At 22.4% G+C, this 13,290-nt stretch overlaps 1 protein-coding gene across 2 annotated transcripts in view; it reads left to right on the top strand.

Annotated features, from left to right (window-relative positions):
- LOC122504579 (metabotropic glutamate receptor 7-like) overlaps window positions 1-13,290 on the top strand; it is a 330,791-nt gene that overhangs the window by 139,076 nt on the left and 178,425 nt on the right. For both annotated transcript variants that reach the window (XM_043615752.1, XM_043615753.1), the window contains exon 4: window positions 12,266-12,397. In XM_043615752.1, the coding sequence (XP_043471687.1) occupies window positions 12,266-12,397 (132 nt within the window). The remainder of the gene's footprint in view (window positions 1-12,265; window positions 12,398-13,290) is intronic.

The raw sequence follows: 13,290 nt of genomic DNA on the forward strand, positions 1-13,290 counted from the left end.
AAATAAATTTAATCCTCTATTTACTAAAAATTCAAAAATTTTCATTTTTATTTTCAATTAAATTTTCTAATTGACAAATATAATTTAGAAAAATTTTTTTCCTTTATTTAAAAAAAAACTTTGAATTTTATTAAAACAAATGAAATTGAGAAATAGAATTGATGCAAATTATTTCATTATGAAAATTGAGAATTTTCTACAATATTTTTTAATTAAAGAAAAAACAAAAAAGTTTACACAGAAACTAAATTTAAACTGCGGAAAAAATGAATGAAATAATACGGAGATTAATATAGTTAATTAATTATAAATATAATAAATAATAAGTATAATCGACAATGAGTATAATACAATAATAAAATTTATTAATGAAGTACATTTTCAATACAGAAAAATTCTATTATTCCATAAAATGAAAATTTCTACCTTATGAAAAAAATTCTTTTATTCGATGGAAAGAAATATTTTACTTCATAAAATGAGAATATTTATTTTTTCTACTATTTTTTTTGAATAATTATATTTTTCGGTTGAAAATTTATGAACACAATACAAAAAAATGTGTTTATAATACAAAAAAATATATATTTGCGATAAAAATACAAAAACAAATAATTCTTTTTTTTTAAATCTTTCCAATTTTTAATTTAAATTCTCTTGTATTGTGCGGGATTTACTTTGCGAAACAATATACACATATCATCTAGTTTTATTATCAGTGAATGAATTTTATAAATTCTATTTACATTTGTGGTTCATTTTGTTTGCCATGAACTTGTAATCTTGCATGTGCAATAAAGTGAATTGTGTTAAGTTTCATTGTGTCAAATTCACCAAATGCAGAGGTTTTTGAAAGCAAATGAAAAACGTACTCGGTCATGAAAATAATGTGAATTTCTATTTTTAATTTATTCATTAATAATAATAATAATAATAATAATTAATAATATAAATAATAAAGTAATAAACTTTGAATAATAATTAGTGGATTATTTTTACTGTTTTAACTAAAATAGTATTATTTTTTTATTTATTTGAAAAAGCTTTCCATTTTCCCTCGAATTAAATTTTTAATGAAACCAATTTTTCGTGCGGTCATTATAATTTGAATATTTATTTTTTAATAAATTTGACAATTTCTAATGAGGAAATAACTGTCATATAATAATTGAGTTTTATTTGCAATTTAATGATTAAAATTAATACTTTTTGGAATTAATTTGTGTTAAGAGGTATTTTTGTTTATTTATTTTTGTTGGTTTTTTGCCCAGGGCAATATCAGGTTCCTTTATCCAATTTGCAGAGAGGGATGCTTAAAACCACACGTATATGTACATATATCTATGACCGAGAGATCTAGCCATGATGTTAGAGCGTTGCAATCAACATTATTCAAGCGTGATCGAGGTATACGACGAAAGCCGAACCTCTACAGATTTTCACGTTTCGCTGAGCATATAAACTGCATCCGTCTAACTCTCTCTCTCTCTCTATCTTTCTCTTTCTCTTGTCCTCACCTCAAACCACTGCTGCTCAATCTCCCAATAACGCACTCAGTCACTCACTTCTTTCTCGAAAACTTGTCATTATATTCAAGTTATCACCTCGAGTCTATCAGTCAAACAAAACAGACAAGAAAAGTATTATTTATCTCTGGAGTGAAATAAAGTGTCAAATGCTTCATTATTTCAGAATCTTTTTTGAATTTCTTTTAAACTTTGGTATCAAGTAGTAGAAGATAGTTTTGGTTAGACAAATTTTTTTTTTATTTTTGCGTCAAAAATTATCATTTTGGTCAAAAAGCAGAAAACAATAACACAGTGCAACACATAAAATGTGCACTAAGTTTTGACTTCAGTTTCTAAAAGTACTTATCGAAACTAGCAAAAACCTATTTCAGTTTTGCTAGATTAGCTCGGATTTAAATTTTATCGACATTTGAATTTTTTTTGAATTTTCACATTTTTCAGTTTTCTGATACGGGCTGATGGGAACACTGGCTATAAAAAGTTTATTAAAAAAATTCGCAATGGTCAAAATTTGAGAAGCAATAATCCCTCTTTAATTAGAGAGAAAGAAAAAAAAATTTGGTCGAAAATTGTTCCAGTTACGAATTTTTTTTGGCTTGTTTACATTTTTTGGTTTTATGAAGCGGGCGGGTGAGAAAGCTGGCTATTAAAAGATTATAAAAAAAAATTCGCAGTGGTAATCATTTGAAGAGCAATAATTCCTCTTTAGTTTCTGACTTTGAAAAAAAAATTTGGTCAAAAATTGTTCGAGTTATGAATTTTTTTTGACTTTTTCACATTTTTCGGTTTTTTGATAAAGCGGGTGGAAACGCTGGCTATTAAAAGTTTATAAAAAAAATTTGCAATGGTCACCATTTGAAGAGCAGTAATTCCTCCCTAGTTTCTGCCATTGAAAAAAAAAATTTGGTCAAAAATTGTTCGAGTTATGAATTTTTTTCGTACTAAAAACTGAAATAGGTTTTTGCTAGTTTTGATAAGTACTTTCAGAAACTGAAGTCAAAACTTAGTGCACATTCGATGACCTCAAAAATGTTGCACTGTGTAATTTATTTGATTCGAGTAAATGTTTGTTTGCTTATAGACAAATAGTCGATTATTTGAACTAAAGAAATTTCTTTTGCCATCTATGTAATTATTATTTGTTTGTGGATTTATTAACGTTCTCTTTTCTCTAGTCGCCCTAATTGATTGCTAATTGATTTATTATAAAAGACAATTTATTATGTCTTTGACTAAAAAAATTGAATTTAATTAAATAATTAAAACCAATTTGACGATTTGTGATTATATTTATATAAAGAAGATGTCGGGTAACCACAGTTAGCGGGAGGCCGTAAATACGCTTCTATTTTTCCAGCAATATAATATACGCAGTATTTTTTCATCATTGACACAAATTACCTTTTTGATATATATATAACTCAGTGAGAATTATTATTTTTTTCGTATATATTGGTTTTTTTTCATTTTTATTTTTAAGACCCATGTAAATTTACTCCGATATAGATAGTAATGATCTCAATTTATTGCGCACTTTTCAATATAATAAAATGTTGATAATCGACATTTGGTTATCGAAATTTTTAAATTAAATTCTTTTTAATATTTTTATATAAAAATTTTATGAAATAAATTTAAAAAAAATTTATCCACATTTTTTTCTAAATAAGTTTAGTAAAATTTTAAATGTGAATGTTTACTAACTTTAAAATCTTTATTTCTTTTTTAATAAATGTTAATTTTTTTATTTTTATACGAATAAAAACATAAAAAAATAGTTATTAAAAAATACATAAATAAATGGAAAATTTCTCTAAATAGAATTATTATTTTTTATTGTAGCATACAGAACGAAGCTAATTTAGTTTTATTAATTTTCGTAAAATGTTGCATTTATAATGAAAATAATTTCCAAAATCAATAATTTAATTTATTAATAATTTATCTTGTTAAGATTTAAAAAAAAATCGCTTTTCAAACATTCCAGAAAGATTTTATTCGCATGAATTATTGAATTAAAATTTTTCTATTAAATAATTGTCACATTATACACAGCAATTGTGTTAGTTTTGTCACATAGTTGATCAAACAATGCATTATTAAATCGAACTTTTTTAACACGAATAACTTTTCAGCTTTATATAATAGAGGAGTTACAAAGTTGAAATATGTGCTAAGTGTGAAATTATCAGATAACAAGTTTTGTAAGTAGCATCATCCTTGTTTTAGTTTCTTAACTCCCCCTCTCTTTCTCTCTCTCTCTTTCTGTCTTCTCTATGACGCTGAAAAGTTTATATTTATTGCAAATCCAAAGTGAAGAAACAAGAATAAAAGTTGTAATAACTCAGTAAATGACAAATGGTCTTCAGAGAGTGAAAAGTTTCGAAACGGATAAACATGGCAATGTTAAAACTTTATAGAGAAACTACTTGACAATGAGAGAATAAACCGTAAACTCCCTTATATGCTGACCAGCAAACAATTGATTATATAAACGATACAAATATAGACCTTGGGAACTTTGTTCTTTGAATAATGTCTTTTCATTTTCATTCATGACGAGGTATGTTTATCCAATTTTATTTTTTAATTTTATAGAAGAAAATTTAATTTAATTAATTTAATTTAATTCTAAAGAATTTCTACATGAACTAGAAATAATTCGCGCCCTAAAGCGCGCGGCTAACTTTTTAGGATAAAATTAGCAATTTTAAAAATAATAGAATTTCAAAATTTGTAATTCTTTTTGTTGAAAACACTAAAAAAAATTCAATTTTGGAAAAATTACAAATAATTGCAGATATTCAATTATTTTCAAGAGTGATAAAATTCTTCTCATAAAATTCAATTATCTTTCAAAATTTAAAAAAAATTCTCGTCAAAATCCCAATTATCTTTATAAATAACAAAATTCTTCCCCAAAGTTCAATTATTTTCAAATCAATTATTTCAAATTCCCAAAAATAGGACGCAAACATTTAATTATTTTCATAAATAATAAAAATTTCTCAGGAATTCAATTATTTACAAATTTTTTATAAATTCCTTCGCAATAATTCAATTATTTTTATAGATAATAAAATATTTTTAAGGAATTCAATTATTTTCATAAAAAATAATTAAAAATTGTAGAAAATAATAATTGATTTGAAATGATGAAAATAATTTTTAAAAAGTAACTGTAATAATATTCTTATTATATAAAACAATGATTTTATCACTCTGTCATCTTTAATTATTATAAAACATAAAGAAATCGATCACTCCGAGTCTTCGACTCGGAGCAATCGCTATCTTCATGTTTTATAAAAATATTCTTAAAAGTTATTGAATTTAAAAAAATTTAAATTTGAATGTTTTGAAAAATTTTAATTCCTACGGAAAATAATATTTAAATATTTATTTAAAAAAAACTTATTGATGTTTTTGAATAATTTTACAATTAAAGAAATTCGTGAATAAATGTAACAGAACATTTTTTTGAGTACAATTTTTTCCTTTATTTTCTAAAAATTTAAAAAGTTTCAATTTCATTTTCATTTAAAATTTGTAATTGACAAATAGAGTAGAATATGTAACGTTTCTTTTCCAAAAGAAAAGAATGAGTTTCTGAACAATATTGTTATTGAGAAATATAAATTATGCATAAAATGGATTTTTATTTTCTATTTATGAATAATAATTTTTCAACAATTAACAATTTTCTATTTTTTATAAATAAAAAGGAGAAAAATTTGCATAATTTAGATCAGTCAAACGAAATTTGTTATAGAAAAAAGCATATAATAAACAAAATTTATTTGTTAATCATAATTTTTGAAAATTTGAAAATTTTAAATATTGTTTTATTATAAATCATGAAAAAATACCTGCATTTTTTCGATCTGTCAATATTTTTTAAAGAAAAAAAAAACAAACAAAAAAACAAAAGCATACACAAAAACTAACTTTAAAGTGTGGAAATTTTTAGAGTTTCAGAGAAATTACAAATTATTGCAAAATTCAATTATTTTCAAAAGTAATAAAATTCTTAGCAGAAATTTAATTATTTTCAAAAATTTTAATAAAATTCTTGGCAAAATTTCCATTATTTTTAAAAATTGTTCTTAATTTACTGATTTTCAATATCAAACGAATTGAATTATTTAAAAATTTGTTGATAAAATTCTTTATGAGAATTCAATTTTAAGAAGCATTGAAATATACAATAAACAATTTTTTGTATTTAAATAATTGAATTCTAGTAGACTTTTATAATAAAAATTGATTTAAAAAAGAAATTCAGTTAAAAATAAATGAATTTGAAAATTCTTAAAGACCAGTTTCAAAAATTATTAAAAAATTATTTTTAATAGAAAAATTTTAGTTAACATTAACAAAAATTTAATTTTGGAGAAGTTACAAATTATTGCAGAAATTCAATTGTTTTCAAGAGTAATAAAATCCTTCGCAGAAATTTAATTATGTTAAAAAATAGTAAAAATTCTTCTTAAGAATTTAATTATTTTCATAAATAATTAAACTCGATGCATAATTTAAATTATTTTTAATACAATAATTTTAATTAAATTTCTCGGAAAATGTAATTATTCTTAAAAAATTTATTAAAAATCGTCCAAATAATTCAATTATTTAAAAAAATTTCGATAAAATTCTTTATGAGAATTTGAATTTTAAGAAACATTCAATTGTTCAATAAATTACTTTTTTTTACAATTACATACAGACAATTTTTATAAACTAAACTAAAAAAATGTTTATAATTTATCTCGTATTTTATATTAAAATTGAAATTTTGCTAAACTTAAAAATTATTAATTAATAATTTACCTAATAATTTTATTTTTTGTTTTTATTCAGATTATAATTCTAATTTTCCTGAATTCAAGAGTTTTTGCAACTATAATTATAAATTTACATTTTTTTCAAATCTAAAAACAAAACTGAATATGAAAAATTATATTTCTCGAATTCGAATTGTTTATAATTTTATAATTTACAACTTAGACGACTTGAAATAAATTAATTGTAAATAAGATTTAAATAATATTTTCTTTTAATTTTGATCTATTAGTTATTTATTTGCTTTAGTTATTTATTTAGTTTATTCATTAAATCTCATGTTTTCTGTTATTATTGAAATAGATTTTTGCGTTAGGATCAAAATTAAATTCGAATATCAATTTTATAAAATGAAAGAAATATTTATTGACTGAATATTAACAGTAAACAGAGCGAAGCGTATTAGAAATAAAAAAATCTCACCATCTGACACCAGATGGAAAAATCATTTTTCTTTACACAAAAAGAATATTAAATATTTGAGAAAATTGAAGCTAATTTTGTTTTTTTGAAACTCTTCGGTCATAGAGACGTTTTTTTTGCTCTGTTTATTTATATTTTTTTTTAAGTTTTTCGTTTCTAGGGCAACTGTACCAGTTACTGCGGTATTCAGGACGAAATATATCTTCGGTGCTGGAAAAATAAATTAAGTTTGAAGATTTTAAGCCCAAAGTTTATTTAATCTAATTTAACATTTACTTATTCTTTAACAGTAAATAATAACCCATTTTACAAAAACGCAGTAACTGCAGCATCCACAGTAAATGATGCAATTCCTCAATTTTTCTCAAATTAAAATGCAGATAAAAATGTAAAATTCTTTTTTTTTTACTTTCAATAAATACATTTTTTCCCATAACACCTTTTTAGAACAAAATTATTCAGTTTAAAAAAAAAGTTTATTGAAAAATAATTTAAAGAAAAAAGAAAACGCAAAATACAGCAAAAAGGGAATATTGGAAAAAATCTTTTTTTTTTTTTTGCTTCGTGAATTTTTGTGAGATAAAAAATGATTCCAATGTAATCTTTCTGCTTTTGATGGCAAGTGGGAAAATAATATGAAGGGTAGTAGTGTGTATGTGTGTGTAGGTGAGTGAGTGATCGATTTGCGGTGTGCGGGTATAATATTGGCTGTTCATTATTCCCCTATTCTCAAATAGCATACGCCCGTCACTCAATCTTAAGCCTTTCATGTTTCGTGTTGTCTTAAAGGCGTTCACTCTGATTAAGTAGACACAACTTGTCCACCATCATCTTTGATATAACACTAGAGTGCCCGCACATCCCTTATATTATTACACAAGTTCATAAGCCACGCTCTGTAATTAATTAAAAGTTTTGCTGGAAAATTAATCAAACTATAATTTCTCAATGAATTGCGCTTCAGTCGTTCACGCGATACTTGAATTTATATTTCATTCAATTTCTAATTTACGGTTCAATTTTCTAAATTTATTATTTAATAATTCGATTTTATATATTTAGAAAAAAGAATAATAAGTAATTATAAAATTAGGGCGTGTCTTTTATTTCTTTATTGACATTAAATGATTTTTGTCACGTTTTTAATAAATTTATTATCAAACTAATTATTAATTATTAATCAACTAATTACTTATTTAGTGTTCTAAATGCCATTGAAAAATGTTCTTTTTTCATGATTTCAAAATAAAAAATAATAATGATAATAATAACAATAATAAATGTTTATAAATTATATTTGTCAATTAGAAAATTTAATTAAAAAGGAAACTGAAAATTTTTGAATTTTTAGAAAATAGAGAAAAAAATTGTATTGAAAGAAATGTTCTGTTAAATTTATTTACGAATATCTTTAATTAAATTAAATTAAATTAAATTAAATTAAATTTTATTCAATTATTTAAATACAAAAATAAATTATTTATTGAATAATTGAATGTTTCTTAAAATTTAATTTTTATAAAGAATTTTATTAACAAATTTTTAAATAATTGTATTTTTTTGACGAATTTTAATAAAATTTTTTAGAATAGTTACATTTTCCAAGGAGTTCGATTAAAATTGTATGAAAAATAATTGAAATTCTGTAATGAGTTTTATTATTTCTAAAAATAATTGAACTATTGAGAAGAAACTTATAACAAAGTAAATATTTGAATTCATGTGAAATTTTTATTATTTATGAAAATAATTAAATGTTTGCGTACAATTTTATTAAAATTTGTTTTTAAATAATTGAATTCTTTTGGGTGAATTTTATTAAAGTAGTAGATATTAAAAATTATTAAAATGAGGAAAATTTTTGAAAATAATTGAAATTTTGGCAAGAATTTTAATAAAAGTTTTGAAAATAATTGAATTTTGAAGAAGAATTTTTTTATTTATAAAGATAATAATTGGGATTTTGTCGAGACTTTCTTGTAAATTTTGAACATAATTGAATTTCTGCAATCATTTGTAACTTCTTCAAAATTCAATTTTTTTAGTGTTTTTAACTAAAATTCTTCTATAAATCCATTATTTTTAATAATTAATTAAATTTTGAATTATTAAAATTTTTTAAAAATGTAAGTTCATTTACTTATTTATGAAAATTGTAAACGCAACTCTTTTAAAATTGAATTAATTTTGAAAGATTTAAGTAAAATATTATTCACTAAATAATTTATTTATTTTATGATAGTTGTTTAAGATTTAAGATATTTAAAAATAAATTTTTGTCAGAAATTTGAAAAAATTGAAGGTTTTATATTAGAATTCGTGGTAATTTTATAGTTTATAACTGAAACAAAAAAAGACACAAAAATTCATAATTTTTTTATGATATGAAAAATATTTTGAAATAGAACAAATACAGATTTCAACTTTTTAACAATGATTGATTAAAAGTATATTAAATAAATAAATAAATATTTTTTATATATTTTATGAAATACATTATTTATTAATATAATTATATGTATAAGTTGTAAATCAGTTGGCTATTTTTTATTTTTCTCACGTTTCTGATAATTTATGTACTTTTGAAATTTACTTGTTTACTTATACGAAAAATTCAATGGCTCGGAGGTAAACTTGAAGTTTCTGTTATTTGAAGAACTTTGAATATAGTTAATATTCCAGATTTTCTTGGCAAACAATCGCATGTCTCTGTGTATTCAACAAATAATATTATATTCTTAAAAGATAATTCATTTTATCCGCATTACTTACAATTATAACTCAATTAGTTTCAGTAAAACCAATTTTTTCCATAACATTGACAGATTTTTAGTAGTAAATTATCGCTTTTGTCGGACAATATAAATATTCTTCTTTGGGATTTTGTATTTAGACAGATATTTCCAATTTTAGTAGTAATGACAAATTTTAGTCATACAGTAAATTTTATTTTTATTTATTTTCAGTTTCAGGAGTAAAGTAAGGTTTCAGTCAAACAAAATGTTTTTTAATCAGAAACAGTTTTCAGTTAAATTTTAGTAACTGTTGTATAAGTCAGTTTTAGTCCTTCAAATCAGGTTTTTAGTTTTCAATTTTCAATTTTCAATTTTCAATTTTAGTCGTAAAAAATTATAATTAAAAATCAATTTTTTGGCATATTTTTAGTTTTAAATTGAAGAATATTAAAAAAAGTTTTAATATAGGAAAAAATAAATTTATTTTTCGAATTTATTTTTCGTGTCAGTAGTAAAAAAAAAGCTTCTGTCAGACGAAAGTAACTTTATTCGAATATATTTTCAGTTTCAGTGCTAAAGAAAAATTTTCATCAGACAGAATAAATTTGATTTCCATGTATTTTCTGTTTCAGTAGTAAAAATATATTTTCATCAGACAGAATAAATTTTATTTGCATATATTTTAAGTTTCAGTTAGAAAAAATAGTTTTTAACTTTTTTTTAGTTTTTAACTATTTTTTAGTTTTAAACTTCTTAATTAATTTTAATATAAGTAATATAAAGTAATTTTTGTCCGACAAACCAAATTAATTCTACGGACAGTAGTAAAAACCCCATTTAGTCAGACATGCTTTTCCATTTTGAACTTTTAGTATCAGAAGTAAAAGCCAAATGGCTTTATGTTACGTATTAACAGTGGTAGGAGTCGTTTTTAGTAAGATAGTGTAATTATAATTGTCATTTTAATATAACAAGTAGTAATAGAACTTTTATATCTTACAAAGTAGACTAATTTTCAATCGAAAAGAAGATCAGTAGTTGCAAAAAATTCTCCGCCAGACAGAGTATTTTCTGATCTTATATCGCGCAGTATCAGTAGTAAAGGTCCGTCACAGTCAGACACGTTTTTGTCATTTATTTTTATGTTCTACCTTTCACTATATAAGTGGAAAAGTCAATTTTCACTCAGAAAGGTAAAATGTATGAAAAAATATATATCTACATCAATAGTGGAAAATTTTATTTAAAAAATAAACAAAACTTTATAAACTTTCTTTGACGAAAATGGTTTTTTATCCTAATGAAATTTTATTAATATGAAAAAAACAATTTTTGGTTTTTTTATTCTAAGAAATTTTATTAGTATAAAAAAAAACAATTTTCTTCATACGAAGAACTTTAATTCCTTTTTAGTATCTACTTTTCCATATGTAATATATTCCCAAAAAAAAAAAAATTACAGATTTCCTTTTTACGAAAGGGATGAAAAGTTATTTTCTAGAAATGAATAGATTTAAATATAAATGCGTGATAATATTTTCAAAAATGATAAGTGTCCCATTTGAGGGACAGTAAAAAAAAATTTTTTTTTCCCTATCGTACCTGAATGTAAAATACGGCACATTCTCTTTTAACTGACAGCTCCATATATGAATAAGTACTTAATAAAAAAAATGACATGAGAGCTTCTTCTCTCTCACTCTTTCTATATGTATGAAATTGAAAACGTCCTTTTTACGATCCAAATGGGAGAATTTTGTCTTTTTTCCAGTCGTTACTCTCCTGAAATGATGAGAGATCAATTGATCTAGAAACCTCTATTATACGCAAACATATAAAAAAAAGCCATCTTATTGCCGATGAAAAAAAATTTTAACTACTTTTTATATGATTTACGAGCCTATCGATTCGATTTTCTTTTTTACATTCAATATTTTATTTTACAAACACATATCACAAATAAAAAGCCATTTAAGCCATTGTAAAATAAAAATTTATTTCTTTTTCTATTTGTGAAAAAAAGTCACGTTTCTTGAACTATTTTTGAAAAAGAGAAAAAAGCATCACAACGATGACCATCGTAGATTACAATACAGTTTAAAGTGCGTTCGGGAAAAGAGAATTTTTTTTAATTTAAAAAATATTATTTATTTAAAAAAATATTTAATTCAATATAGTTTATATATTTTTTGCTTTATTTGTTTAAACATCTGTTTTATGCCTCACACCAATAACTTCTTTTTATTCAAAATATTCTTTTATTTCAAACAGTTTTTTAATTTAAAAATTATTCTTTTATTTCAAATACTTTTTTAATATTTTAATTTTAAAATAATTCTTTGAATTTAAAGAGTATTTTTTATTCATAAGAGCATTTTTAATTTTAAAAAGTTTTGCAATATTTAACACAGTTTTTAATTTAAAAGAGTTTTTTAAATTAAATCAAATTTTTTTTTCTAACAGTTTTTTTTTAAGTTAAAAGAATTTTTTTTTCGCATTTATTGAAATTATACAAAAATTTATCATTAAGTCGTTATTTTTAAGAAACAGAATAATATAAATTAAATATTTCTTTTTTCCATATAAACTAGATTTATAAGATGTAGCATAAGTAAACTAACAAAAAAAAAAAAAGTTTTCAAGATGACATTTTTTTGCGAAGAGAATTTTAATCAGAAAATGGAGTACGCGTTTCCATTGTCAGAATCTGATAATGATACATTGTGTCTTTTTCAGGACATATCGGAGTACAAATGCGAGAGTGGAAAATCTCCCCTGTATGTTCCACATAAGCCAGTGACTGGTGTTATTGGAGCTTCTTTTAGTGGGGTTTCCATTATGGTCGCCAATATTCTCAGACTCTTTAAGGTAAATGACAATTTTTTCAACTAATTTTTCATAACCATTTATTTTTTCTCTGTGGTATAAAATCAAAAAATTAATTTTAAATAAAAAAATCTTTTTTCTTAATTTTTATCAAATATATTATTATTATTATTATTATTATTATTATTATTATTATTATTATTATTATTATAATTAATAATAAAAATTAAAAATAATCATATAGGGTAAATGCACTAGTAGTCGGACACTTAAGGATACAATCTTAAATTATGCTTTTTTTCTTGAAATAGCAAATATCTACTGTGTTTATAAGCACATTATTAATTAAAGGAGTTCTTCAGGATTAAAAATCATATAAATTTGTTACAAATAGTTGAGTATTTAATAAAATATAAACATTTTAATAAAAAATTACGAATGCTTTAGTAGTCGGACACTTTTTCCCCTTGTTTCTATAGTCGGACATCTGTCAGATATTTTGGATTTATAAAGTAAAATAGATAATTTTTTAATTGCTATCTGCTGGAAAATGGAATTAAAGCAAATTAGAAATTATTAATACAATATTTAAACCCTATAAGTTTTAATATTTATGATTAATTATCAACAAAACTTTGTGCCACTCATCGCGCTACTCGAAAATGGTTGTATCTATAGTCGGACACCATGATTTTTAAAACATTAAATAAAATATTTCTTGTTTAATTATTTTCGAAAATAACACTATTTTAATAAAATATAAACTTCACACATTCGTCTAGTATACTTTTTAAAGCAATTATCACAATGCATTATTATTTATTTGTCAAAAAACACGAAAGTGTCCGACTACTAGTACTGTCCGACTATACCCGCACTTACCCTATATATTTTAAATATAATAAAAGAAACAAAACTATAAATAAAAGTAATAA

The sequence above is a fragment of the Leptopilina heterotoma genome, unplaced genomic scaffold (assembly GCF_015476425.1).
Source record: "Leptopilina heterotoma isolate Lh14 unplaced genomic scaffold, ASM1547642v1 Lhet_305, whole genome shotgun sequence".
Taxonomy (NCBI): Eukaryota; Metazoa; Arthropoda; class Insecta; order Hymenoptera; family Figitidae; genus Leptopilina; species Leptopilina heterotoma.